At 63.3% G+C, this 27,934-nt stretch overlaps 2 protein-coding genes across 2 annotated transcripts; both read right to left on the bottom strand.

The window, feature by feature from the left end:
• Positions 1-402: 402 nt before the first annotated feature.
• RABL6 (RAB, member RAS oncogene family like 6) lies at positions 403-19,100 on the bottom strand. Its single transcript, XM_052648586.1, has 15 exons — positions 18,790-19,100; positions 11,728-11,862; positions 10,271-10,318; positions 9,937-9,989; positions 9,022-9,113; positions 7,139-7,279; positions 6,530-6,635; positions 5,362-5,465; positions 3,783-4,063; positions 3,381-3,531; positions 2,600-2,815; positions 2,271-2,505; positions 1,762-1,933; positions 1,117-1,175; positions 403-1,042 (listed from the first exon to the last, which is right to left on the bottom strand). Exons 1-15 carry the CDS (start codon positions 18,917-18,919, stop codon positions 848-850), a joined length of 2,118 nt encoding a protein of 705 aa, XP_052504546.1. The 5' UTR covers positions 18,920-19,100; the 3' UTR covers positions 403-847.
• Positions 19,101-19,836: 736 nt separating this feature from the next.
• On the bottom strand, positions 19,837-27,934 carry CCDC183 (coiled-coil domain containing 183). Its single transcript, XM_052649598.1, has 14 exons — positions 27,865-27,934; positions 27,251-27,372; positions 26,790-26,867; positions 26,455-26,622; positions 26,167-26,271; positions 24,413-24,535; positions 22,810-22,935; positions 22,659-22,713; positions 22,054-22,154; positions 21,288-21,448; positions 20,925-21,093; positions 20,729-20,839; positions 20,564-20,660; positions 19,837-19,955 (listed from the first exon to the last, which is right to left on the bottom strand). The coding sequence occupies exons 1-14, from the start codon at positions 27,932-27,934 to the stop codon at positions 19,837-19,839; spliced, it is 1,605 nt and encodes a 534-aa protein (XP_052505558.1).

Raw genomic sequence — 27,934 nt, 5'->3', positions numbered from 1 at the left:
CTCTGGGCACCTGAATTGGGGAGAGGGCGGCCTGCCAACCAGCCCCTCTTCGGCCTTAGAAGGCACTCTGTACGCCTTTGGAAGGGACAGTTCTCGGGCAACTGTGGGTGGTGCAGGGCCCTGCTGACAGCCAGAGCCTGCAGGGCTGAGGTCGGTGCCAGGTGAGAGCAGGGGTGCATGGCCACCCTCAAGGGTGGGACCAGGTCTGCGGAGGGCAGCTGCGCTGGCCAGCCTGGACAGCACGGCGCAAGTGGGGCTGGGCCTGCCTGAGGCTTCCTACCCCGAGAGCAGTCACCTCGCGGGGAGAAGGGCCCCATGGCCCGTAGGCAGGGGGCTCGGGCCCCTCCTGCCCACCCACGCTGACCTGGGCAGGGCCCCTGGCAGCAGCAGCACACACAGACGCGCAGTAAAACAGGAGAGCTTTATGGTCCAAGTGGTGCGGAAGGACAGTGAGGGACACAAGTGTTGAGGGCCTCCTGCTCGGTCCGCGCATGCCCGAGCTCAGGTGCAAAGCCAGACGCCGTGCCTGGAAAGAACCGCCCCCGCAGGGGCGCCAGCACTGCCTGGCCTCGGCGCGCAGGGGTCTCGGGGTCCGAGGCCTGCAGCGCCGGCCGAGCCGCAGCGGGAAACGGGGGCAGCCGGCATGCAGCAGGCCAGGTGAGCGCGTGCGGCAGGCCGGGGGCGAGCAGGGGCCGGCGGGGACGCAGCCCCCCTGTAAACAGCCTCACGGGCCTCCTCGGCCTGACCCATCCCTGAGAAGCGCGGGGGGCCGGCTGCCCGCCGCCCCTCCCTGCAGGGCAGGCCCAGCCCCCAGCGCACTGGGCGCCCGAGGTCCGCGGGGCGGGGCCTAGAGCGCCTCGTAGTCGCCGCCGCCGCGGAGGGGGCCGCCGGGCGCGCCGCCGCCCAGGAAGGCCTCCAGCTCGTCCAGGGCGGTCCTCTGCGGGCCCCGGGGCCGCCGCCGCCGCTCGTCCCTGCCCTTGTCGTCCGCCCGCTCCCGGCTCTTCTTCTGCTTGCTCCTCCTCTTTGCCGCCTTGTCTTCCTCCTGCAGGGGCACACCGCGGCGTCAGGGCGGCTGGGCGAGCGCGGCCACCCCAGGGCACACCAGGGTTCGGGTACCTCTCTGCCCTTTTTCTTCTTCTTTTTCTTCTCCTTCGCGGGGGGCCTGCCCTCCTTATCTGCAGAGGAGAGGCGGCATCAGTGCCCCGGCCCAAGGCCAGGCCCAGGCCCGCCCTGGGCCTGGCAGGGGACTGCAGCCTGGGTTAAGCCAGGGGTGGGCAGGTCCTGTCTGAGCCGGGGTCCCTGGGTCCTCAGCGTGAGCACAGCCTCTGCCCTGGCCACTCCTGCAGACAGACGTCCTTTCCCCTCTGCTCTGGGGACGAGGCGGGGCCTCAGGTGGGTTTCTAGGCTCCAGCGGCCCAGAGACTGGGACGACGCCGGCAGCCGGCAGCCAGAGACGGTGGGTCCCCGCGGGCCCAGAGACCAGGCCCTCTCTCTGCAGAAGGCCAGAAAGGCAGGGCGGGACTGCGGCCCGAAAGCGCTCCCGCCCACCGCCTGCACCTGCAAAGGCCTCCCGTGTGGCCGCAGGTCAGGTGCCTGGGGAGCTGGGAGGCGTTCAGAGAACAGCGGGGCCACGCAGAGCGCGGCTGGGGCCCATTGGGGGCCTGCCTGCGGCCCCCTTGCCCCTGCTCCGGAGCCCCGGGTTCAGGGCGAGCGCAAGGTCAGCTGGCACCTGGCAGGAGGGGGCGGGCCCAATGCAGCTACCTTGCTCACTGCTGTCCCCGCGGCCAGGCTCTTCCAGCCCCAGCCCGAAGAGGTCGGAGTCGTCCTTCAGTTTGAAGGAGGGGACCAAGGGCTTGGGGGGCGCGGGGGGCTGCACGGGGCCAGCGTCCTCATCAGTCAGGTCAGAGAGGTCCTCTCGCACGGGGAACTCGCCCTGAACAGGGAGCAGGCGGGTCAGCCGCAGACCCCTACATCCCCCTGGCTGTCATGTGACCCCCAGAGGCTACCGTTACTCCCCCACCCCAGGCCAGGGGCCCCCCCAGTGACGGCCCACGTGTGGCGGCTGTGACGCGGCAGCCACCCAGCCGTCCCCAGAGCAGGGTCAGCTGGGCCTGTTGTACACGGCGCCCCGTGGGGCAGCCCTGCAGTCCCCATGGGCCTGACCGTGCCCTGGGAGCCCCCACGTCTCGTGCAGCACGTCCACCGCCGCCACTGCCCCCCTCTAGCTGTCCTGGGCTCGCAGGGGGCAGGGGCGCAAGGCTGGTCCTCACCGCTCTCCGCTGAGCATCTGAGTCGCTCTCAAAGTCCGGGTCGTCCATGACGAAGGACAGCATCTGGGCGGCAATGGGCCCCTCGGCATCGCTCTCTGACGACACTGGCTTGTCCGTGCCCTCCTCCAGCCCGCCAGAGGGGCCCTCGGGGTGGGGCTTGGTGCTGCCTGGCTGGCGGGGCTCTGCCGCCCTGGGAGCCGTGTCCCGGGGTGGCCCCGAGGCCTTTGTGGAGGACCTGGGGACACCGAGGAGTGTCAGGGAGCCGAGGCCGCCTTCCGCCTTCCCTCTCCCGGGGGCCCCTGCACCTCTTCCCTTCTGCCCCAACACACCTCCTGGTCTCTGGCTCAGGGCACTTCTGGGGGGCCAGGACTGCGGTCTTGGGGTGCCCTGCCCCCTCCTCTGACTCCTCCTCGCTAGACAGAGTGATGTCCTTGCTGGCGACGGGGCCTGTGAGTGGCAGGGGCCTGCCGAGAGGCTTATCTTCAAGGTCCACGTCGTCCTGGAAGCCTGCCACCATCGGGTTCCCTGCCAGGGTCTCCCCGTCGCTGCAGGGAGGGCAGGGCAGTCAGAGGTCACAAGGAGGGCCCAGAGCACCCACTCTGGCCTTCAGGTCTGGGCCTGTGGGCCTGCTCCGCCCTGCATAGGCATGGCCGAGGGGCACCGGCTGCCACGGCGGCCTGGAGGCGGCCCTGTGGGGGGTGGAGGGCACACGTGTGAGAAAGGCAGGGGTGGGGGGGTGGGTCTGAAGGGGACAGGGTGCTGGGAAGAGTACGCAGAGGGGCTGCAGGTGGCCACAAGCCCAAGCCTCCCGTGCGCACCTGCCCTGCCCGCAGGGAGAGGCACACAACGGCTCTTTGGCCCCGGGCTCCGTCCACCAGGCCCAGCCCGTGCCCTCAAGCAGCAGCAGCCCAGGGTCAGGTAAGGGGGACGCCTGCTGAGTCGAGACACCGAGTCAGGCTGTGGCCTGAAGCTGCTCTCCCTTCCTCCTCCACGCACCTCTGCTGTCCCAGCGCCCAGGTGGTTGTGTGTTCCCGGAGTCCACGCCTGATGGACAGAGGGCCAGGCTGAGGATGACCCCAGCTGCCCATTGCCTCCGGGCCCTGCCCTCACCTGTCGCTGTCTGGGGGTCCCCTGGCTCCCAGTCTCTTCTCATCCTTGGTGGGGGCCGTGTCCTCCAGGAAGCTGCGGTCCAGGCTGTCTTCAGGAACGAAGTCCTCCACGTTCTGGACTTTTGCGGAGGCCTCTGCAGCTGGGGCCGGCTCTGGGGACAGCAGGTGCCAGCTTGTGCTCAGCGACCCCCTCCCACTGGGCTGTGAGTGGGATGGTGTGGCTGGGCTGCAGGGCCGCCTGCCCAGGAGGATGGGGGACCTTGTCCCTCCCAGGGCCGGGGAGACAGACAGGGCCGCTCCCCCTCAGGAAGCCTGGGCCTGCCTCCGGGCCTCCCCTGGGGTTGGGGTCGTCCCTGAAGGTGGGGCCTACCTGGGCGTGGTTGTCCCAGGGGGTGGGGCCTACCTGGGGGCGGGGGGGCCACCTCTGTTGCAGGTGAGGCCCCGAACAGCCGAGCGATGATGCTGCGTCGGGGAGGTGCGGCTGGTGGGGGCGGGGCTTCAGCGGGGGCAGGGGGTGCCGGGGGGGCCTGGAAGGGCGGCTGGGGCGTGCTGGGGCTGGAGCTCCCGGTGGACACTGTGCTCGGAGGCACCACAGGGGACTGGGAGCCGGAGGACGGGCTCTGCCCACTGGTGGTCAGCGGGGACGCGTGGCCACGGCTGCGTGCCTCCATCATCTCCAGAAAGCTGCGGGAACGGGCCATGTGAGCGCTGCCCGCCCCGTGTGAGCACACCGCCTGCCCTGACATGGCCCGCCCCGAGTGTGAGTGCTCCGCCCGCCCCGTGCAGGCACACGGGGTCTTGGGCACCACCTCCCCCTGGCTGAGGACGCCGGTGGCACAGAAGCCTGAGCAGGGCCTTCCTCTGGGGGGACGAGTTTTCAAACAGAAGGTGTGCAATGGAGAGCCAGCGTCCTTGCCTCTAGGCTGGCATGTGGAGACATGTCTTGGCAGGGGCTGGGGTGGGGTCTGCCCCCAACCTTGGCGGTCCTCCAGCAGCTCAGGGCAGGTCACAGGGACACCACTGCTGAGCCCCCAGGGTGCCGCCTTCTCCAGGGACCGTCCTAGGGGCTGGCGGGAGGTGGGCACCATGGGGGGGCTCCAGCTGCCACCTTCCCAGGGAACCTGGTGCCCACGTTCGGTTGGGGACCTGGCAGGAGCTGGTCAGCCTTGGGGGGGGCGGGGCGGGCGTCCGCTGCAAGGCCAGCCTGACAGGGTGGGTGGAAACACCTCGCCCTGATGAGCCCTGCCGCCCCCTCACCGTGTCAGAGCCAGTGGCTGGATCTGCTTCCAGGGAGACCCCAAAGTCCCTCCCTGAGGCCCTGGGGGGCCAAGGAGACAAGGGTCCCGCCCGAGGGACCCACCCGGCTGCCCCACCCCCCGAACACCCAACAGAGCGCAGGACACGGTTTAGGGGGAATTTGGGGCCAGGCCTTCCCCAGAGAGACACACCCCAGGAGCTAACCTGACCCTCAGGCAAACAGGGCTGCCACGCGCTCTGGGCGCCCACGACCCACCCTGTCGCGGGTCAGAGGCATGCCTGCCAGGCCTGCTCCCCACGGGTCACCCATCCCACTGGACTCGCTCAGACAACACCTTCTGCTATCAGGGGCCAGGAGGTTTGGGTTTCCCTCCTGCGCCCTCCCAGGGGCAAGGAGCTGCCTCCACAGGAGTCACCCGGGAACACCAACATCGAAACGGGGACGGGACCTCAACTGACAAACAGGGCCGCTGGGCGTGCAGGAGCCTGGGGTGGACCCGGGGCCAGTCAGCGGCGCCTCAGGCTGCACACCAGGTGGCCAGCAGCTCGGCCGGTCTGGACAGAGGCAGTGGGGGCCAGGCAGCCGGTGCCCACAGCTGCACCAGGCCTGAACACCCCCACCCCCGCCCTCACCCCCGAGACAGGCGGCCACTCCATGCGCCCATCACACCCAGCGAACCCTAACCCTAACCCTGACCCTGAGCGCGCGCGGCCGCCGCACGCACATGCCGTAGTTCTGGTCCTCGGTCTCCTGCTGCACGGACAGCTCCTCCAGCGTGGCGTCGATGTCCAGCTGGTTCGTCTCCAGCTGCCGCAGCAGCGTCTCCCTCTGCAGACAGGAAGCGGGAGGCTGAGTCGGGGCCGTCCCGGGATGATCCACGGCCCCTCGGCCTGGCGGCCCCCGATGGACAAGGCCGCCGCGGAGCCGGGAGCCCGCAGGGCCATGCCCAGGGGCCGGTGAGGTGCCTCGGTGGCTCCGTGAGGCTCGAGGGGCAGAGGTCGCGACGTGCGCGAAGCACCTGAGACAGCGCCCCGTTCACACAGGTGCCCTGAGGTTCGACAAGCTCCGGCACTTGCTGAGACACGCGCTTCCTGCCAGCCCAGTGCTCCGCGGCAGGGCGGCTCCCACCTTCCGCTCCGCCCGCCTCCGCCCTTCAGTCCGCACTGGGGGTGTTTCCTTGCGACTTCGTGCACGCTGCGCTCTGACAGGAAGCTCAAGGCACCCCTAAGGTGACGCAGATCAACCCCCAGGGTCCCCAGGGAAAGGGCAGGTGAAGGGCGAGTGCCCGCATCCAGGCCTTCAGGGGCCTCGTCTCTTCAGAAGGCGAGAGGGGAGGAAAGATGGCCACTCTCAATGGTGAGCTCTGCACCCTTTCAGAGGAAGGGAGGGGCCTCTGTGGCGGCAAGAGCCACAGGCCAGCACCCCAGGGACGGAACGAGCAGGGCTGTCACCTCCCGGGTCTCGCCTTGAAAGCCGATCACTTATCTAAGATCAGACACTGAGGCAGACACATCTGAAGGGCCACTGCAGCCTGCAGAGCTGTGACTGCGACGTGTGGGGCTACCGTTGGGGCGGGGTGGGGGCGAGCTGAGCCAGGGCACAGAAACCCTCTGCCTTTCCTATAAATCTAAGAGCATCCCCCAACAAAAGGGAGAGCGAGACTCCAGGGAGGACGGCTGGCCAGGTGGGGGAGGGCGGGGGCTTCTCAGCCCCTGCAGCTGTTGGCAGAGTGCCCAGGCCCACAGCGGGGCGCCCACAAGGGCTGGTCACTGCCGCAGGCCCTGGCACCAAGAAGGACCCGTGCAGACATGTGAGGGAGGGCCCAGCTCCCCAAACAGCCTGGGGCACCCCCCCTGGTGGCTCCAAGCCCCGCACCTGCCGGCAGCGCTCACCTGAAGCTGCAGGAAGGGGATGTTGAAGAACCTGTGCAGGTACTTGAGGCCGAAGCTGTTCTTCATGGAGGATTCAGCGTAGCGGAAGTAAGAGGATCCTGGAGGCCTGTTCACAGGAGAGCAGAGATGGAGAGCCTGAGGCGGCCGGGACAGCGGGGCGCAGGCCCTCTGGGCCGAGGACACACCCGGGCCAGGCCGTCTTGGGTTCGGTGCCCCGGGGCGCTGCGTCGGCCAGCAAGTGATGGGCCCACCGTCCCAGGTGGAGACGTGAGGTTCAGACGGCTCTGCTCAGCAGGGTGCCCTCCGGTGGACTCCCAGACCAGCCGCTGGGGCCGTCTGGCCCTGTAGGGCCTCTCTGTGCACCCGACCCATGCTGGCCCCAGGGACGGGGGTGACATTCCCGCCGCACGCTGGGGCTGCTCAGTCCTGACCCTGCCCAAGTCAGTCTCCAGGAGGGCCAGGGGCCCTGCAGCTGGGGGGGGGGGGGGGGTGGGGTGGCCAGGGGCAGTGCAGCAGACCCATCCAAGGGGACAGGTGCATCCCAGGGGGGTGGACAGGAGCGTCCTGGTGGGGGGGCACGGGTGTGTCTGGGGGCAGGCATGGGCCCACCTGTCCAGGCGGTCCAGGACGTCGCGCACATCGTCGGGCAGGATGACGCGGTGCTCGCCCATGTCGCGGTAGTTCCCAAGCACGCACACGGGGACGTGTGTTGGCACTTTGGGCAGCTCCCGCAGGATGTAGTTGAAGGTCCTTGGGGGCACATGGGGGGAAGAGGCCTGCCTGAGCCTCCACTCAAGGGTGTGGGCGCAGCGTCACAGGACCCCCAGGGTGTACAACACACACCCCGCAAGCCACCTGAGGGGTCGTCCTGTACCCACATGTCCCCAGACCCGTCCACACCCCCTGCTGGCACCATGTGCCTGGGCGGCTTTCGGTGGGGGGGGCGGGGGCCCTGGCTGGCCTGGCATGGGGCCCACACTCCTGTCTCCTGAGTGATGAGCAAGGAAGTGCACCCCCCGCCCAGATCCAGGGTGCTCTGACCAGGAGCCCGCCGCCTCTGGCTGCTGTGTGCACGCTCTGTGCACAGAGCCATCTGACTGGAAACGCTGCCGTGTCCCAGTGCCCTCTTCTGGTGACGGGGACAGGCCCAGTGCCGTGGGAGCCGAGCAGAGCCATGCTCCCTGGTGCTCTGGGTCCGCGAACCCTCCCACCCGCACCGGGTCTCCTGGGTGGGCTCAGCCTCCCTGCCGCCCCCTCCCCGGCCGGCAGCCTGAGGTGCAGGGATGTCCGTCCCGCCCACCCAGCTCCCCACGGGGACCTCCTGGCCTCCGGTCACAGCTCATCCAGCTGCAGCCAGGCACTTCGGCAGTGGTGACGGGGCACACGAGGCCCGAGGGGCTGTGCCAGCAGCCGTGCTGCTCCCAGGATGGGACAGCACCCCTGGCCCCAGGCTGGGCCCCCTGCCTGGCGGTGCCCGGAGGCGGAGCTGCTGCTCCTGCAGGGGGTCCGGCCTCGAGCTCCCGGCATGCAGCTCCTCCCCCTGCTGAGTGCCCTGCCGCCACTGGAGGCCGCTGACATGTGGACTGGTGCCCCGTCCTCTGTGGGCGTTGAGCTGTCTGTTCCTGCAGGTGGGAGGCCGGGTCCCGAGAGTGCTGGCCGAGGTTGGAATGTGTTGGATGCCAGGCACCCCAGTCACTGACAGGCACCCCGGGGTGAGCGGGTGAAGCCTGGGAGACTGTCCAGCCGTGATGCGGGGGGCCCATGGTAAAGGAGCACCCACACTGGGAGGGGCCGTGTGCCGGCAGGTCTCAGCGGCAGCTGCGGGCAAGGCCGGCCTGCTCCGAGTGTCCCCAGCTGGGCAGCCACCGGAGCTCCCCCTCGTCTCCTCTCCGGGCAGCGTGCAGACTCGAGGCCACCAGCCTGGCAAGGCCTCTGGCAAGGCCGGCCCGAGTCACACGGGGAGGACGCTCCTGTCGGCCACCAGCCTCCCCCCAGAGCTGGGGTGCCGGGCGTCGGGAGGGCCTGGCGCTGGGCCGCCCCCACGGGTGGTGCTGTCACAGCTCAGAGCCAAGGGGCGAGGCCCCTCCTACAAGAACCCACAGGGACACGACCCTCGGGGCAGGCGGAGGGTGCCCCCACACCTCTGCACGTCCCTCTTTGCTCATCTTGCTCCTGAGCCTTGGTTGTGATGAGCCACAGCGGTGTGGCCCCCCCCCGCAGCGAGCCCAGGAACGTGGGATCTGGGGACCCCAACACCAACGACCACTCAAAGCTGTGCATCTGAGACGGTGTCTTCAGCAAGGGCTGCACAGCTGGGGGGGGCGTGTGCCTCCCCGACCCTGGCCTGCCGTCCAGTGCGGACATGAGCACGCCACCCGGCCCACTTCCAGACTCTCGAGTGCCAAGGCCCCCAGGCCGGCGGCGCTCCCAGCCCAGGCTGGCCCTGGAGCAGCGCTGGGCGTCACAGTGCCCTCGCAGGCCAGTGTCCTCACCACTGCTTGGTAATGTCAAACATCATGACCACCCCGTTGCAGTTCTTGTACACGTCCAGGAACTCCGCGTCCAGGGCCATCTCGGACTCCGCCTGCAGACAGGGAACCAAACCTCAGAGACGGGCCATGACCCATGTGCCACCTCCTGGCGAGGGCTGAATATGTCTTTTAAATTGAAAAGACATCAGCTGTTTTTGTTTTTTTGGGAAAAAAACGTCTACGCAAGGCTAACTGGTACAGCCACACGGAGCCTGCCCTCAGACGAGGGTGTGTGCGCTGCCTGCTGGCAGGGTCCTATGCGCCGGGCTCACAGGTGCCGCCGCGGGGCCTCGTGAGCTGAAGTGCGTCCCAGACCTGAGGACGCAGACCCAGAGAACTTTCCACAACTCACACCAGGGAAGCTTGTGGTGCTGGGGCAGTACAACAACGTGCCCATGAAGGTCAGGGACCTGGGCTGGAGCTCACGGAACCTTCCAGCCCGCTGTCAGACAGGAGGCCGTGAACAGAAGGTCCTCGAAGCTAGCAGAGACCGTCAGGTCAGGAGCACTGCCAGTCGTGGGGGGTCCTCGTGGAGCCACAGGCGGCCCACATGTGCCCGGCTCCACCCGCGGCGCGCCTGTGCCTTTACGGGCCCGGGCCTCTGTGCCAGGAGTGAAATGTGAGCTCTCCACCTGAACACCTCCCAGGCCACTAGCCCCAAGTGGGTGTGGCAGGGGTCACAGACGTGAGCAGCAGCTCGGGTTGGTCCACCACCGCACGCGACCCCAGGCTGCACGGGAGTGGCCGCTGCGTCCCTCCAGCGCCAGCAGATGCAGTTCTCGGGAGGGCCGGGCCGGGCGGGCAGAGGGGCTGAAGCGCAGACGCCCGCTCACGACCGCCACGTGAAGTGGGGCCGTGCGGAATGGACCAGCTCACCTCCTGGGGGTCGTTCTCCATCTTCAGCCCGTCACCTCGCTTCTTGCATTTTCCTTAAGGACAGACGGACACAGTCACGGCTGGAGGCGCTGGCGCCTGAGGACGGCGCGAGCAGGGCGGCCTCTCCCTGTGTCCCGCCCCCCAGCAGGGGCCTCGCACCCACGGGCAGCAGAGGCCGTGGCGCCCGGCCTCCGGCCAGCCGGCCTGCTCCTGGAGCCAGGAGCGAGTCTGCCCGGGAGCTGGGTCAAGGGGGCGGCAGAGGGGCCACTCAGACAGCTGCAGGGTGAAGAGAGCCCGGAAGAGACAGAGCAGGCCCCCGTCGGACACGACTCACCTTTGTCAACGACGTCCCAGACTTCCACTTTCACGATGTCGTCAGTGGCTGAAACGGGGGACAACAGCAGGGTCAGCGCCCAGTGTCGACCTGCGGTTTCAAAGTCGGGCCTCCAGGCCGTGCAGACGCCACAGCCCCCCGGGCGCCGCCCCCAGGGCTCCCGCACAGGGCTCCTGCACAGGGCTCCTTCCTGGAAGGCGGGGAGCGATCTGGACGTGTGCTCAGGTGACAGGACCCTGGGTCCTAAAGGTGCCTCTGGGGCCGGCTTGCGCCCAGCCAGTGCCCTGCGCCCCCGGCTGCTGCGGGAAGGCCTGATCCCAGTGACTCCACAGCTGCTCTTTGGCAGCGGTGTCGAGGGGTCGCCAGTCTGGGGTGAGGTCTGGGGCACGTCCCCAGGTGGTCGGGGGGCTACCCACCTCCCCAGGATCCTGTGGGGAAAGGGGAGAGACACGCGTGCCACCCAGAGGAGGGATAGAGCTTCACCCTGAACTGAGAAGAGGCACCCTGGGGGTGGGGCCTGGTGCAGCCGGGGCAGGGTGACACCGAGCCTGCAAGGCTGCCCAGACGGTGCCTGGCGGGCGCCAGGAGGGAGGCGGAAGGCCTGCCAAGGCCAGGGTGTCCTGCTGTGGGCTCACGGGACCTGGTTTTTCGATGACAGGAAATGTTTAAAACGGCTCAAAGGCCTTTTACTGTCATGATTCCTGAGCACGCAGAGCAGCTCCCCTGCCTCCCCACAGGGTCCCAGCAGTCACCGACCCCCACAAGGGGAGGGGACCCGCCATCCTGGTCATGCCCGGGTGGCCACAAGGGGTGCTCTGCCCACCAGGTGATCCTTCCAGCAAACCCCTCCCGGGACCCTGCGGGGGATGGGGCTTCCCAAGCAAGGACCGAGGAGCCTGTGTGCTGAGGCCAGTGCAAGCCACGGCTGGAACCGGCTCGACCCGGCCTGGCCGGTCTGCACCAACGGCCAGGGTCCAGCCCCTCGCACTATTTCCCACGTGGATGAGTCTCCTACAGGAGCGGGGACTTAAGGGCGACCCCAAAGCAACACGTGTGGCGTCCCAGGGCTGACTCCAGGCTGGGGGGACGGGAGAGTCCCCCCTCCCTGCAGGCTGCGCCTGCCCAACCCCAGACTGGGGGGTCATAGGATAGCCCCCTCCTTCCCCACAGGCCGAGCCTGCCTGACCCCAGGCTGGGGGGCGGTCACAGGAGGAGAGTCCCCCTCCTCCTGGCAGGCCACACCCACCAGGCCCCAGGCTGGTGGGGGACACAGGGGAGCCGACTCCTTCCCCACAGGCCGAGCCTTCCTGACCCCAGGCTGGGGGGTTGTCACAGGAGGAGAGGCCCCCCTCCCCTGCAGGCCACACCCACCCGACCCCAGGCTGGGGGTATCACAGGGTAGCCGACTCCTTCCCCACAGGCCACACCCACCCGGCCCCCCGCAGGCCGCGCCCCACCTTTGTAGCTCCAGTGGATGCTGGTGACCTGGATCTCCTGCGTGGGGATGTACTCCTCCACGAACTTCTTGCCCTGCAGGCGGTGCCACAGGGCCGTCTTGCCCGTGTTCCTGTCCCCGCGGATCACGATCTTCACTGGGAGAGAGCACAGGTCAGGCAAACAATCAGAGCAAGGCAAACTCGCTCCCCCGCAGGCATCCATGCACACCTGCCGCACACGCGCACCTGCGTGCCCGCGAGCAGGGAGCCCAGGGGAAGAGGCAGCGGGCGCAGGCTGGAGAGCGGGCAGCCCTGCTCCGCCCCAGGCCCCCAGGGCAGCTGACTGACACCCGGGAGTCTGCACTCAGGAAGGCAGCCTCTGGAACAGGCAGGGCCGGGCGCTCACCTCCGCAGCCGTGTGTGTCCCATGGCTGCCCTTAACCCGCTTTCCCGCAGCCCTGGCTGGGCGCAGGACCCAGGGCTCCTCACGACCACACGCAGGTGACGGCAGGAAGCCTGGATTCTACTTTGCTGCCCAGCCACTATTTAGGAGAGGCATGCTCACGCACATGCCCAGGAAGACAGGGCGGGCTGGGGACAAGGTGGGGAGGGGGACAAGGTCCCAAGGTGCCGCAGAGAAGTGGGCTTCCTGCCACCTGCAGAGAAGGCAGGGGCTTGGCCTAAGAGTGCTCCAGAGAGCTGAGGAGCTCGGCAGAACCAGCGGGTCGGGGTGGAGCTGATGGCCTTGGGTGGGCGGCTGGGCTTCTGGGGGGGAAGCTGGGCAGCCTGCAGGGAGGTGCTCTGGAGGCCAAATGCCGGGCCGGGGCCGAATCTCTCCGGCCAGCTCCGAGCGCCCAGCAGGGCTGGGCCTGGGGACACAGATGCCGTGTTTCTCGCCCAGTCATTCTCTAGGGGGCTGTCTTCTAAGTTTCCAACGAAGTCACCGTAGCATGTTTTGTTCCAGGACTGCGTGGCTGCAGCTGTGGCCTCTTTATCCGTCATGATACTGGTCTTGTCTTTTTAATTAATCTTGCCAGGGGTTCATCAACTTGGCCAGTCATGGGCACACAGCCTGTCTGGTTGGCTGGACGCCTCTGTTGGTTCTTCTTAAAAATCACTTGCTTCTGTTTTCCCTTGTTACTTACTTCCTTTTACTTGGGGTTCATCCTGCTCTTTTTCCTGGGTTTAGGTTGTATTCTCAGGTCGATGACCACCCCAAGTATGTGGGACATTCGTTATCAGGGAATTACAGATGCTGCTTCAGCCCGTAGGTTACTTACAGATGTTGTCACGTTTCCCCTCAGAGCTGTGCTTGCTGTTGTTCCTAACCAGCTCTGTTCACTGTGGCCACAGACATGGTCTTTATGGTACACACTCCCAGCTGTCTGTGGGGACCGCCGGGGTTAGGGACGCGCCTGGGTTTGGGGGGCTGGGTGCAGGCGCCTGCTGTGCCACCGGGTCTTCCACCCGCCGGGCCGGTTGTGGGCCCTGCACCCAGTCTCAGCGCCCACGGCTCCAGCACGAGGGACGCCATGGCTCAGCTTCCCTGTGGCCGATGCCTACCCACTGCTCGGTCCCACATCCCCGCTTCCGGCCTCTCTGTGCCCCCGTGAGCTGGGCGTCTCTCTCGCGCGTCCCACCGTAAGGAAAGCACACCAGTCTTCCTTCGCTGCTGAGTCTGCATGCTCGCCTCCCCTGGTGGCTGACAGTCCCCAGTCCCTGCAGAGGTTCCCTCCCCTTTTTTCTGCCTTTTCATGATGGGCAAGGTTTTTAAATTCCTGTTTTTGCCTGGTATTTACTTGGAAGATTTGCAGTTTATTTCTGTTCTTAAATTTCTGACACACACTTTTGCCACAGTAAGTCTGAAGCTAGTGTCCTTGGCTCCCACTCAGACGTCATTCACCACTGGTTGGCTCGGGGTTGTGTGCTGGCTGCGAGCGTTCCGGCCTCTTCTGTGCCCCCCATGGCAGCCTTGGGGCCTGTTCACCATCTCTGTGCCCTGCAGACCTCCTGCATCTCCCGAGCTCGCTGCCTGGAGCGCACAGCCCAGGATTCATCTTGGTAGGAGCCTTGGCACAGCCTGGCACCCGCAGACAGGAGGGCTGATCATCGGGTGCATGTCTAGGCCAACGGGGCTTCCCCTCAGAGCCGTCACTGCCAGCGTGTGGTCAGGCTCTCAGCTGTCCCTCTGAAGGCAGTCTGTTTGCTCTCTCCCTCTTCACTTTCGCTGTCCTGAGATTTCCACGATGCGTCCAGCTCTGGGGGTGTGAATGCCCCAGCCTCAGGCTTCTTGGCGTTCCATGTGCTCTGTGAGCTGCAGGAAAGCCTGGCCTGAATTTCTGCAGTGGCCGCCTCTCCACCTGCTCTTTCCTTCTGAGACTCCAATGACACGTGTGCAGGTCCGGCCCCATTCTGAGCCTGCATCTCCCCGTTAGTGCAAGCTCCATCTTCAGTTGGAATATTATGCTGCGTCACCTGTCAGCCGGCTTCTTGTTTTACTGACCGTGCTTTTTCGTTTCTGGAGGGTCTCTTTGGTTCTTTTTCAAACACAACCTTTCTGTTCTGATTCTTGATATAATCTTACAACCATTTCCTTCTTTGATATGTTTCCGGTCCCATCACTTCGTGGCAAACAGTGGAAACAGTGACAGAATTTATTTTTGGGGCTCCAGAATCACTGCAGATGGTGATTGCAGCCATGAAATTAAAAGACGCTTGCTCCTTGGAAGAAAAGCTATGACCAACCTAGACAGCGCATTAAAAAGCAGAGACATTACTTTGCTGACAAAGGTCCGCTAGTCAAACCTATGGTTTTTCCAGGAGTCATGTATGGATGTGAGAGTTGGACTATAAAGAAGGCTGAGAGCTGAAGAATTGATGCTTTTGAACTGTGGTGTTGGAGAAGATTCTTGAGAGTCCCTTGGACTGCAAGGAGATCCAACCAGTCCATCCTCAAGGAAATCAGTCCTGAATATTCATTGGAAGAACTGATGCTGAAGCTCCAATACTTTGGCCACTTGATGCGAAGAACGGACTCATTGGAAAAGACCCTGATGCTGGGAAAGATTGAAGGCAGAAGGAGAAGGGGACAACGGAGGATGAGATGGTTGGATGGCATCACTGACTCAACGGACACGAGTTTGGGTAAACTCTAGGAGTTGGTGATGGACAGGGAGGCCTGGCATGCTGTAGTCCATGGGGTTGCAAAGAGTCGGACACAACTGAGCAACTGAACTGAACAACTTTAACATGTATTTGTTTTCTATTCTGTTTTGAGAATGAAAAGTCTTAATTTTCTCTCCAACTGAAATCCTTTAAAAATTTGAAATCTATTCTTCAAAAAGCTAATTAGAAGAAAGTGTATAATACCAGAAATAAACAAACAGACCTGGTTTCATCTGGTTAAAAAAAGTAACTGATCTCTACTTCTAAGTAAAAAAGTCAAATCAATCTTAGAAACTTAGACATCACTCAAATAAATCAAGTGATTCACTGGAAAACCTTTAAGACTCACCCCAGAAGCGGCGAGAAGCTCTTACCTGAGAAGTGCGCGGGCGTTTTCCTAAGCAGAACAGCTGCATTCCTATCCTGTCCCTTTTATTCTAAGGAAAGAACACTGCAGACAGGATCGGCTAAGGCCGCAGAGTCTCTTCTACTCCCTGATTCTATACTAACTCACTCAGACTGCCACACACTGCAAGCGAAACAGGGAACCTTTTTTCCAAAATACAAAAGAAAGCTTCCGGTTTACCCTGGATGGGAACGATGCGTTCCTCTGCAGGAGGCAGGACTGAAACCCGACGGTGCCCTTCGGTGGCGCCGCCAGCAGGGGTCGCTGGACAGCCGGCCCCTCCTTCCGGCAGCGCCTCCCAACACAGCCTCCAGGGTCTCTCTTCGCGGAGCCCCTGGGATGGGGGATGGCGCGAAAGCCTTGGCCCCACGCTTCTCTCCTGACCTCACCGCACTGTGACCCGCCCTCGGCCCTCCTCCGTGGGGCCGGCGCTAACCTTCCGCTTAACAGTCCCAACTTCAGTGCTCAGCCAGTCAGGCCACGTGCTTAATTCCTCAGCGCGTCTTGTACCCGCTGCCTGCCTTCCACTCCCCCCTGAAAGGTAAGCCCCGAAATGCAGAGACTGCGGTCTGGGTTTTCACTGATGAACGCTCGGTAAATATCTGCTAAGCAGATGAATGCCAGGGAAGGAAAACCTAGGAAGGAAAGCGTGGCGCACGCCACAGGCAGCAAATGCTCAGGGATCTGCGGGTCAGCCCTGCTGGGGCAGGCCCAACAGTCTGCCAGACACAGCTGCTTATTTCTGAAAGGAAACGCTCTCTCATCCAGTGACCAACCTGTCAAAGCGTTCTTGAGTTCTAGCACTGAAATCTGACTGGCCAGGACTCTGAATGCAGCCCCGAGCGAGGGCGCAGGACCCACAAGGCCAGTGCACCCTCACCCCACCAAGCACAGCTGACCGCCCGGGCCCACCAGGGGCAGAAAGGGCAGACAGCTCAGGGAGCACCCTGCCACTTTACATGCGAATGGCTTCTGACCCGCAGATGCGGTCCCGTGTCTCACCTGGGTTTCGATTCTAAATGTGATGTGTATGCTGGGACTGTGCATCTGAGTCACTCCTCACCATCACAGCAATCTGCATGAAACGACTTATCTGCTGCACGAGAACAAAGTTCTATAAGAGCTCTTTACCCATAAAAATCCTGAGTCCGTAGTTATCATATGGCTGGTGTGCTTCCTTAAGTAAGATGTTTCGGAAAACACATGCTAGAAATGTTCTTTTCTGCTGACTAATAAAGGAAATTAAAAAAAGTTTGAAAAGTGCCTACTGGCCCACGACAGGGGCAGCATCAGCCTGAAATGTCACACGGGCACAGGGCTCGGTTTCTCTCAACCACTCTACATTTCACTCATTTTGCTCCACATCAGAATCTGCTGCCACGCACCCCCCAATACCTGAAGTGGGGACTCTTCTCTGGAAGGACGCCAGTGTCCTTCCTGCTTCTGACCCACCCCCCAACCCCAACCAGGGGGCATGTCCACCAGGGAGGGCTTTTCAGGTGAACACTTTCCAGGCCAGTTTCCAAAGGAGTAAGATTAAGTTTTAACAAATAAGACCATAACTAATAAAATTAAGCAGCGACATTACTTTGTCAATAAAGGTCCGTCTAGTCAAGGCTATGGTTTTTCCAGTGGTCATGTATGGATGTGAGAGTTGGACTATAAAGAAAGCTGAGCGCCGAAGAATGGATGCTTTTGAACTGTGGTGTTGGAGAAGACTGCTGAGAGTCCCTTGGACTGCAAGGAGATGCAACCAGTCCATCCTAAAGGAGATCAGTCCTGAATATTCATTGGAAGGACTGATGTTGAAGCTGAAGCTCCAATACTTTGGCCACTTGATGCGAAGAGATGACTTATTTGAAAAGACCCTGATGCTGGGAAAGATTGAAGGCGGGAGGAGAAGGGGACGACAGAGGATGAGATGGTTGGATGGCATCCCTGACTCAATGGACATGAGTCTGAGTGAACTCCGGGAGTTGGTGATGGACAGGGAGGCCTGGCGTGCGGGAGTCCATGGGGTTGCAAAGAGTCGGACACGACTGAGCGACTGAACTGAACTGAATAAAATTAAATAACAGGAACCAAATGTGAATTATAAGACGTGAAAATGAGGTGTTTTTTTAAAAAAATATTTATTTACTTTTGGCTGTGTCGGTCCTAACTATGGCCCATAGGCTGTCTTTGTGGCACAGGCCTCTCTCTGGCTGGGGTGTGGGGGCTCACTGGTGGTGGCCGTGGGCTTAGCTGCTCCTGGGCATGTGGGATCTGAGTTCCCCGACCAGGGGTCGAACCTGTGTCCCCTGCACTGGAAGGTGGAAGCTTAATCCAATGAACCACCAGGGAAGTCCCTGAAAAGGAGTATTTTGATTTACTATTCTCTTCTGGAAATGTGAGAGAATCACACACAAAATTGGGTAGAATACGTGCAAAACGATTCCTCTTTTAAATTCAAAGTCTTTCCAATCAGTTTCTTAATATGGCACATTGTTAACTGAAATACAGGGGTCATCACAGACACTGGCAGGCTCCCCTGAAAGTCGGAAATGGGGGAATGTCCGATATCTTGTAGCAATATACAGAAATACTTAAGAGGGAAAGATTTAGAAGCAGAGAACACATTAAAACAAAGAAACAAACACCTTCAAATACCGCTACCGAAAAGCCAGCAAGATGGAAAAACTTTAAAGAGGTCAAGAGGGCAGTCAGCGTCTAGGAGCTAAACAGTTTTACATAATTTATAGCTGAGGACTGGAAACGATCTGGGCTTTCAGGCCATCGGGTAAGTAACTCCTTCCCACAGGAGAAGAGAAGTCTCCGCAGTAACAAGAGTCTGTTCCTTCTGGAGCCCTTCTAAATATATCTCTTACAAATGCTTCTTTTTTATAAAAGGGGAGCAAGAACGAGCGGCGCAGCTGACATTCTCTCTTCAAACCGAATACCAAGTCTACACAGAAGAACCCCGTAGGTCAAACTAGCAGGCCAGCGGAATCCCCCGCTCCGTCCTCCTGCGGGTGGCCACACGGCTCGCGGGTGGAGAGCCCGCCACCCCTTTAAGAGCCGGTCACGGGCCACAGCCTCGCCCGCGTTACGTAAGAACTCCTCTCAGACGGGGTCCCCTGGGCCAGTCAGGGTGCCGCAGCCGCGCCAGGGGCCGCCTGGACCAACCGCACCGTGCACACGGGCCAGCCTTCCCGGGGAGTGACCCACAGGCCAGACGGCAGAGCCGCGGGCGAGGCCCCCGGCCCCCGGTCCTGCGGTGCTCTGGGCCCTCCTCGGCGGTGCGCGTCAGCTCCCGACCCCAGGGGAGCGCCCCGGGGCCCCCGCCATGCGCGCGGGCACAGGCCAGGGCTCAGCTCGCCGGGACGCAGACCGCAAGGCCCTCGCGGTGCGACGAGCGCCCGAGCGCTTCCCGGGCCGGACGCTACGCGGCTTCGGCGAGTCCTGGGCGGCGCGGCCGGGCCCCCTCCCACCCCACACGCCCCGCAGGCGCCCCCGCGCCGGGCCGCACTCACTGTTGTACTGCACCCCCTTGGCGAAGCGCCTCTGCAGCGCCTGGTTCATGGACTGCAGCCCGGCCGGGATGTTCCTGTCGCGGCCCGCGGCCTGCTCCGACCCCACCAGCTTCTTGAGCGCGGAGAACATCTTCCTGCTCCCACGTCCGAGCCCGGTACGGCCCGCGAGCTCAGCGGCGGCGGTGGCGCGGCGCTAGTCGCACCATGTCCCGGGTTCCGGCGGGCGGACGCCGGCCGGCAGGGCAGCTCGGGGGCTCAGCTGCGGAGGCTCCGCTCCGGCCCCCACGGCCCCCGGCGCGGCCGCTCTGTGCTCGTCAGCGCCGCCATCTTGGCGCCGGCTCAGCGGGGCGCGCACTACGGGGCGCCGCGAGGGCCAGGGGAGTGCAGCGCGCGTGCGTAGAGCGTCGCGGGCGCGGGGCGCGCACTACGGGGCGCCGCGAGGGCCACGGGAGTGCAGCGCGCGTGCGTAGAGCGTCGCGGGCGCGGGGCGCGCACTACGGGGCGCCGCGAGGGCCAGGGGAGTGCAGCGCGCGTGCGTAGAGCGTCGCGGGCGCGGGGCGTGCGGCTACGGGGCGCCGCGAGGGCCACGGGAGTGCAGCGCGCGTGCGTAGAGCGTCGCGGGCGCGGGGCGTGCGGCTACGGGGCGCCGCGAGGGCCACGGGAGTGCGGCTCGCGAGGTGCGGATGCGCAGAATGCTGCGGGCGCGGGGCGCGCGGGTACCGGGCACCGCGAGGGTTACGGGAGGGCGGCGCGGTGCAGGCAAAGGGCCTCAGACTCTGCAGTTCCGCCTTACGAGTTTGTCCCCCGGATTTCAGCTCAGTCCGGATCCCCGTCCGTGCCCCAGCCTGGACCCCCCTACTCACCCGCGCCCCTGAATCCCAGAGCCCAGACCCACACCGAGCATCCCACTCTCCTGCACACTTCCGCACGTGATGCCCTGCATCCGCGTCCCCTCGGCGCCCCGAAGTCCTGGAAAAATGTTTATTTGTGTAGCCAATGCAAGCGTGGGGGCGGGGTGTGGGGCAGGGCGGCCTCCTCCTCCTCCGGTCACTTCTTCTTCTTCTTGGCCACCTTGAGCTTCTCCTCCATCAGCCGCTGACCCTGCCTCTTGATCTCGGCCCGCGAGGGCACGTAACTGTGGTCCACGTCGGCGAACTGGAAGGTCTCTGCAAGGAAGGAGGGGGAGGGCAGCCGCGCCCGTAGCCCCTCTGCCCCGCCTGTGTCCCCAGATCCTGGGCTGTCCTCCGGCGCCCTTTTACGGCAGGGCCCGTTGTACCAACGACGTGTATTTCTTACTCTCTGTCTGGCGTTTGGGGTCTCGCACACCCGGGGAGAGAGACAGCCCAGGGTTCCCCCAGTCCTTCCGGAGCCCACACTCGACTGCTAATATCTACCCTATACGCCAAGCCTGAATCCCTTAGGGCCAGGTGCCAGACAAGAGGAGGACAGCCCGGAGGCCCCAAACGCGCCAGAATTTTTAGAATGGAAGGGTCTTAAACTGTGTGCCCTGCCCTGCCCTTCCCACACAGACCCCCGTAGGGGCCCTGGCCTAGGCCCCCCTGCCTGCCTACTGGCACTGGTGGCCTTGTCATCACCTCCATCGGTTAAAATCCCGTGGGTGCAGCTGGCGCAGCCTCCCCATTGCTTTCGCCCCCACTGTCCCTCCAGGCCACCCTGGTCGTATGCAGCTAGTGCCACCCCTAGCCCCTGCCTCTGCACAGCTCAGACCAGCCACCTGCCCCCGCCTCCTCTCCAGCTGCTGGGCCTCCTGTACCTATGACGTCCTCCTCCGTCTCCTCAAAGCTGATCCTGGTGTTCTGCTTCTCCTTCAGGGTAGAGGACTCCAGCACATCCCTCACCTTGTTGTTGACCTGCAGGGCACGGGGCCGGTGAGCCTTGGGGCAGGTGGGGCGTGCAGGCACCCCTGGCCCAGGGCTACCTCCTCCGTTCCAGCCAGCGTCTGCACTCGGTCAGCCAGGTATAGCAGCCTCCCCTCGCAGTACGCCAGCTTGCTGTACATGTCCAGGGTGGTCGAGGGCGCTGCTTCCTTCTGTAGCGGGGAGGAACCAGTTGTCTCGCCCTGGCCCCTCCCAGGGACCCTCTGTGCTGGGGGCTCCTCCCAGCTCTGCTGGTACCTGGCCTGTGGGCAGGGGGATGCCAATCAGGCGGATGTAGAGGTTGTCGATGCCGGTCTGGATGGTCAGCAGCAGCTTCTGACTCTTGGTCATCTTGCTGTGAGCCAGCTGCAGCCGCTCTTCCTCCTCCTTCAGCATATCGTTCATTTTCTTCTCGACAGACTTAAAGCTGTTGAGGATGAGGGTGGGAGGTGGCAGACCGAGGGCGCAGCGGCGGGGTCCTGAGCAAGTGCTGTGCTAATTTGGGCTCAAGAGCTAAGACGTGGGCGCGGGGGGCGCCCTTGCCAGGCCCTGAGGCAGCGAGCCTGCTCAGCTCCAAGCCTGGTGCTGTCAGTGCGGAGAGAGGCGGGACCACCCGCGTACCTGACGGAGCTGGGCGTCTGGCGGAACTTGAGCGTGGCCTCCTCTATCTCCAGCTTCTTCATCAAGGCCTCCAGCTGCGCCCGCCTCTCCTCACAGTCCTCCTTCTGCAGCTCCAGGTCCTCCTCCGTGCCCTTCTGAGCCAGGAACCGGCCGGCAACGTCCTGGCAGGGCCAGTGGGGTGAGCAGCAGCTGTGAGCCAGGAGGCAGCTGGTTCTTCTGGCCCCCAGTGGTCAGTAGCGTCGACCACGGCAGTGTGTTGAGGGCCTGCGAGGCCCTCGGTGTGTGTTCTTGCATGCCACCCTCACGACAGGCAGAGCGGGCAGACGACCCCAACGGAGAGCCGGAGAGACCACCGCCAAGAGGCCGAGTGGCTCTGAGTCGCTTGTCCGAGGGGGGACAAGCTTATGTCAGGACCATGGACAGGAGCTCAAGGTTTGCTAATAATAATCTCAGAGCGGATTAAAGTAAAAGAGGGGTCAGGTGGAGAGGCAGCTGCTGTTGGTTTGGGAAGGGGAAGGAGTCGGAGGTGGAGGCCACCCCCTCGGGGTTTAATCCTCAATTTCCCGTGGGCTCTGTGTGACCCTGGACCGCAGCTCAGGTTTGCTGGCTGCGTCCCAGGAGGCCCTCCACTCTGATCTGTGGCTGCTTTGTGTGTCCATTCAGGCAAAGGTGTCTGCAGAGCCTGGCCGGGCTCAGCCGGGCCTTGGGCTGGGGACGGGTCCCTCCCCTGCCCCTCTGCCCACACCCAGGAGTCAGGGAGTAGTACCCAGAGGTGGGAGCACTGCACGGCAGTCTTGACCTTCTCCACCAGAGCAGTCACATTCGTTTCGTATTCGACGTCAGCCTTGGAGGCCTCTCTCTTCCTCACTGGGTGCAGCAGAGGGGAAGGGTAGCCAGCGTGCAGGGAGGGCATGGGAGCTCTGTGCGGGCCGTCAGATGCCCCCCACGTCCTCAGGGGAGGTCACCCAAGAGCTGGGTACCCTTCAGAGTCGCCTCTGTCTTAACTGGCTCCCTCCTCGGCCAGCCCTCGAGTGGCTCCATCCAGAGGAGAACCAGAAGCGGCTGGTGCAGCAGGGCTTAGTGGAGCTTCTCAGAGGGGCTTGGGTTCCGGGGGGGCCATTGCTGAGTGCATTTTACAGCTGAGAGGCGGGGTGCGGGGGTGGGGTTAGCCACACCTGACCGAGAGCCCAGAGCCAGTAGCAGCAGCTTGAAGCGAGTGCTGTGGCCATTGGTGTGCGCCTGTGCGGGTCCCGCCAGGGAGGGGTTGGGGTTTATCAGTCTCCCTCACCCTGGCCACTGCAGGTGATGCCCAGCCTCATGGTGACTGACCTCTCCGGACCTTGGCTGGGGCGGTGGGAGCTGAGCTCTTACCTTTCAGAGTTTCCGGACCCATCAGGTTGGAGGGGAAGTCCAAGTCCCGCCGGCCCTGGAGACAGGGAGGAGGTGGCGTGGTGAGGGGTGTCCTTGGCGGGGCTGAGGAGCTGGGGGCCCCGGAGGGCGGTGCCCAGACGGCCTGGCTCACCCGGCGGTACTTCTCGCTGGTCTCCTTGGTGTGGATCTTGTCGATCAGCTTCTTCTGCTGGTTCAGCCGGTTCTCTCGTGCCCGGCGCTCCTCGATGAAGGTGGCCTCCCCTTGCCTCATGTTCATCTGGGGACACGGGGAAGGGGTGGGGGTCTGTCCCACTAAGGCCTGTGGGCTGCTAAGCCAGTGTCTTCCTGATTTGAGATGCTCCACCTGTGTCCCCTCTCCTGGCCTCTGAGCCCTCCCTTGTATTACACTTCTCCACCTGGGATCTCTCTGTCGCCTCTGCCAGCTCCCCTTCAGGTCAGTTCAGTCCTCAGTCGTGTCTGACTCTGTGACTCCACGGACTGCAGCACGCCAGGCCTTCCTGTCGATCACCAACTCCCGGAGCTTGCTCAAACTCATGTCCACTGAGTTGGTGATGCCATCCAACCGTCTCATCCTCTGTCACCCCCTTCTCCTCCCGCCTTCAGTCTTTCCTAGCATCAGAGTCTTTTCCAGTGAGTCGGTTCTTTGCATCAAGTAGCCAGAGTATCAGAGCTTCAGCCTCAGCATCAGTCCTTCCAATGAATATTCAGGATTGATTTCCTTTAGGATTGATTGGTGTGATCTCCTCGCAGTCCAAGGGACTCTCAAGTGTCTTCTCCAACACCACAGTTCATAAGCATCAATTCTTCTGTGCTCAGCTTTCTTTATAGTCCAACTCTCACATCCATACATGACTACTGGGAAAACCATAGCTTTGACCAGACGGACCTTTGGCTCACATCCTTCTACTCTGCCATCTTGTAGACCTTGCTAGCTCCCCTTAGAACTCACTAAAGTGGACTCCATGTGTCTAAACAAAAGCTCATCATCTTTCCCCAAACCACCTGTCTCCCAGCACGCCCGGCTCTGGTGGCTCCATCTACTGGCCTTCCGCCCCCGCCTGCTCACGCGTCCCGGATGCTGCGCCCTCCCTTGGCCTGCACATCTAACTCGCCCCACCCCTCATCAGGGCAACTTCTTAAAGGCCTCAAGTTCCTCTCCACCACGTGGAGTCTGGCCCCCACGACCAGCGTCTCGACCCTGGCCCTCTGGTCTCTGCAGTCACAGCGCACCGTTTGGGAACACGAATCTGATCCTTTGTCCCCTCCATCTCCTCCCAGGCCTCCAGGTTCCCCGGGGGCCACCTGCTGTCCCACATGGGGGCTCCAGCCCCCGTGGCTCCTTTTGGTCCTGTTACACCCCAAGACTGTGCTGCCCAATCTCCACCCCCAGAACCCACTTGTGCACTGGCCCTCCCATCAGGTCTGCACCCTAGGGCGGCCCTGCTTCATGAAGAGGGGGGTACAAAGGCCTTTCGGGGCCTCAGCACAGACGGGGTGAAGGGGTGACACCTGCCCTGGCCAGGCCAAATCTCTGCCTCCTCCGTCTGCTTTCTGGATTCTGTGTCTGGTGGGACTCCATCTGCCCAGACTCATGGGGGATGAGGAGAGCAGGCTGGCAGGGTAGCCACTGGACTCCTCCAGTGATGGCAAGGTGTGGGCAGGGGTGTCCAGGTGGGCCCTGGGCCAGACAGGTTTGCAAGACAGCCCTGCAGGGCCCCAGCCTGGGAGCTGACCTTGACCTCATCCGTAATCATCATGGCGTCCTGGGACATGACCGTCATGTCCGACAGCTCCAAGCAGTAGTTGCTCACGAGATTCTGCAGCTTGTCCAGCTCTGTGGGGTATCCTGCCAGCTTCTGCAGCACAGGGGCAAGGGCAGGGGAGCAGAGTGCCTGGCGGCCCAGGAGCCGCAGGCCCGTCCCAGGCCGGCTCCCCTGGCCCCTTCCTGATTCTCCTCTGTCCCCCAGAGCGGACCATGCCTGCTTTCTACTCCTCACCCCAGACTGTGTGAGCCCAGAGGACAAGTGGGGCCTGGCCTTCGGCCCCAGCCAGGCCCAAAGCAGGTTAAAGGAAGGTTTTGAGAGGGAAAACGGCCTCCTGCTGGTGGACTTGCTCCCTGCCCAGGGCCAGAATCCAGAGACACTTCACTTCCTAAGAAGTTGTGATGGGGAGTCTGGCTGCCTGAGAGGTGCCCCTGGAGCCCCAGGAGGCTGACTGCTCTCTGAAGTGAAGTAGATGGTGTGGGGTCAGACTCAGGACTCAGGGCCAAGGCTAACCTGACCAGCTAGTGCAGGACCGTAGGAAAGCCACTTAGCCTGAGTTTCCCCGTGTGAAACAAGGTAATAATGGCTGTTTCAAGGGGTTGCTGTCAGGATGGATTGAGACGGTAGAGTGATGTATTATTTAACACGGGGTCAGGTCCCCAAATGTCCAAGACATCTTAGCTTTTAGTATTTTGTTGTTGATAACTACTATGTAGACTCTCTACTATTTTAAAAAAATTATTTTTAAAGAATATATAGTGTTTTTAATGTCTACTTTTTTGGGGGGGTTGTGTCACGTGGCATGTGGGGTCTTAGTTCCCTGGCCAGGGATCGAACAGGTGCCCCTGAGTTGGGAGCGTGGAGTCCTAACCACTGGGCTCCCAGAAAGTTGGTTTTTTATTTTAATGGATGTGGGGACTACCCTGGCGGTCCAGTGGCCCACTGGAATAGGCACCGGTTTGATCCCTAGTCAAGGAACTAAGAACGCAAATGCTTTGCCATGCAACCAACAAAAAATGCGGGTGATGACCGGAGTTATTGTTTTTAACGCATATGTTCTAAAAAGGCAAGAAGGGACCGCTGGGAGGAGAGAATGCATCCAGATGACAGAGGGGCCCTATCCTCCCGTCTTCTGGCCGTCTGGCCTGTGGCAGGTGCCTGGGCTCTGCTCTATGGGCATCTGGGGGGGCCTCCAGTGAAGGGGGGTTGCCTCTTAGGAGGGCTCAAGGCCCCTGGGGCTTCCCCCTGTCTCCTCGGCAGGGAGCCTGGGGGCTGGCTTGGAAGAAGCCTGGCAGCAAGCCCAGGCTACTGGCCTGTGCAGAGGTGGCTAGCCCTGGATGGTGTGAGGGGACCTCCTGCGGGTGCTGGATTCGTCTCTTGCCCCCAGAAGCTGGGCCATGAAAAATGATGGGGCAAAGTAAAAATTCTGACATAATACATGACCCGCCTTTTAGAGCAGAAAATAAATTCTTTCCACCTACAAGGTGCCACTGCTCCGCTGACGCCCAAAGCACGGCTCACTCTTTCTAGGGGTCACTCAGGCGCGAGGAGAGGTGTAAGGCTGTGGGGGGGCGGGGGGGTGCCCTGCCCTGGAGGACCCCGCCCCCAAGGAGATCCCAGTCGCACACAGCCTGGGGCCTGAGATTCCCGCCCTTCACGCCCGGTTAGGCTCCCTGGAACCCGGATGCGGCGGCAGGTGTTGGGATGCGGGGTGAGGCGCTCACCTTCTTCAGGTGGTCCAGCAGGCCCATATACAGGAGGTGGATATTTTGGCTTGTGGTGATCTTGATCGTCGTCTTTTCTATGTTGTTCTCCAGCTGACGGATGACCTGGGGTTGGGGGGTGGAGGGCACATTGACAGTGCCTTGGGGACAGGCCACCTGGGAGCCCAGAGGCTCACGGGGGCGGGGCTGGCCTCTCTTCCAAGGGGAGGGGTCTCACCTAGCCCCGCCCCACGCAGCCCCGGGCCGGCACGAGCCCCGCCTCCCCGGGGCCCCGCCCCTCGGCCCCACCTGCTGCAGGCGCAGCTCCTCCTTGGTGGCGTCCGGCTGGCTCTTCAGGCCGGCCAGTTCCAGCCGCATACTCTCCAGCTTCCGCCCGCGCCGCCGCACCAAGTGGATCAGCACGTTGTGCACGTTCACGCGGTCGAAAACATACTTGCGCAGCTTCTCCCGCGCCACCTGCGTCGGGGAGGGCACGACCCGCGAGTGGGTGCGCCGGGGGCCACGGAGCCCGTGGGGGCCCAAAAGGGCCCCTGGAGCTGGGCGCTCGCTCCGCTGCCCACCGGCTCCACCTCCGAGTGAAGTGCACCGGCTGGGCGGCGCGGAGGGGCCGTCCCGCCACCTACCTCCATGGTGCAGCGGCTGTTGGCCAGCCTCATGGGCACGTCCTTCCCGCAGGCCCTGGAGATGGCCCACTGGTCGTACTGTGGAGCGGCGGCGGCTGAGCTGGGGGCCCGTCCCCTCTGCGTTCACCCGGCCGCCGGCCCCTCCAGGCCCTCTCCCCGGGCCCCTTCTGCGCAGCAAGACCCAGCTCCTGGGGCCACAAAGGGCAGAGTGCTGCAGGCGCCATCGGGTCATCCCCGCTCGGATGTGATGGGGTCCAGAGAGGAGGGTTCCCGTGTCCGCTCAGTGGGTGCCATAGCGGGTAGCCCCAGAAAGGGCCCCGAGTTGGGCCCCCTGAGGTGGGTGGTGGGGTCAGCATGGGGAAAGCAGGGGCCGGCTGTCCACTTGTGCTAAGGGGAGAGGCTATTACAGCGCGCGCCCCCCGCCCCCAGCCATCAGGCAGCAGGAGGGGCCCCGAGTTCACCTTCTTGGCCAAAGCCCACTCCTGGGACCTGCGGCGGATGTTGCTGCGCAGGAGAGCCAGCGTGGCCTTGTTCTTGACTGTCTTCTCCTTCACTGACTGGATCTGCAGCGCCCGACATTGTTCTGTGGGCGGGGGAGGGGCAGGGCAGGGCAGGGCAGTGGGATGTTGGCAGAGGGCCGGGCCTGGATTCCCGGGTGGCCGAGGCGGCCCGGAGTGGGGTCATGGGTTTGCTGCCTCTAAGCCCATGCAGCTTCCTCCCAGCCTGCATGGGGGCCCGCTTTGCTGTCCAGCGGTGCTCATCTGGACAGCGTTCAGGGTACAGTGTTGCTGGGTGGTGGGGTGGGTGGGGCAGGTGGAAGCCAGGATGGGCAGGCCTGTCATCACTCCCAGACGCTCCTGTCCCCTCTGGCTTTGGGCCCACTATACTCACAAAGCTCTCTGAAGCCCCCAGCTTCTCCAGCCCCTCCCCATGGCAGACCCTGCCCATCCATTCTCCCAGCTCTGCTTGCGGATGAGCAGTGGCCTGGCCCCTAGCCAGTCTGCCCTGGGCCGCCTCTGCGTTAGGACCGACAGTCCTGCACCTGGAGCCCCGAGTCACCCGGTGGCAGGCGCACCCTGGAGCCGAGTGATGGTCTTCAGCTCTTGGATCTGCTCCTCCATCTCCGCCTCGTTGCGGATCTTCAT

This window comes from Budorcas taxicolor, chromosome 11 (assembly GCF_023091745.1).
Source record: "Budorcas taxicolor isolate Tak-1 chromosome 11, Takin1.1, whole genome shotgun sequence".
Classification (NCBI taxonomy): domain Eukaryota; kingdom Metazoa; phylum Chordata; class Mammalia; order Artiodactyla; family Bovidae; genus Budorcas; species Budorcas taxicolor.
Note: the sequence above shows the minus strand (reverse complement) of the source record. Positions and strands in the feature narration are given on the sequence as shown.

Coding starts and splice junctions, on each gene's coding strand:
- RABL6 (XM_052648586.1), bottom strand. CDS start 18,919: ATGTTCTCCGCGCTCAAGAAGCTGGTGGGGTCGGAGCAGGCCGCGGGC. Junction 7,280..9,021: donor TTTGACATTACCAAGCAGTG/GTGAGGACACTG, acceptor TGTGCCCCCAAG/GACCTTCAACTACATCCTGC. Junction 2,506..2,599: donor CCTGAGCCAGAGACCAGGAG/GTGTGTTGGGGC, acceptor CGGTGTCCCCAG/GTCCTCCACAAAGGCCTCGG.
- CCDC183 (XM_052649598.1), bottom strand. CDS start 27,934: ATGAAGATCCGCAACGAGGCGGAGATGGAGGAGCAGATCCAAGAGCTG. Junction 22,714..22,809: donor CCAGCGAGAAGTACCGCCGG/GTGAGCCAGGCC, acceptor CCCTGTCTCCAG/GGCCGGCGGGACTTGGACTT. Junction 21,449..22,053: donor TGCAGTGCTCCCACCTCTGG/GTACTACTCCCT, acceptor TGGCCCTGCCAG/GACGTTGCCGGCCGGTTCCT.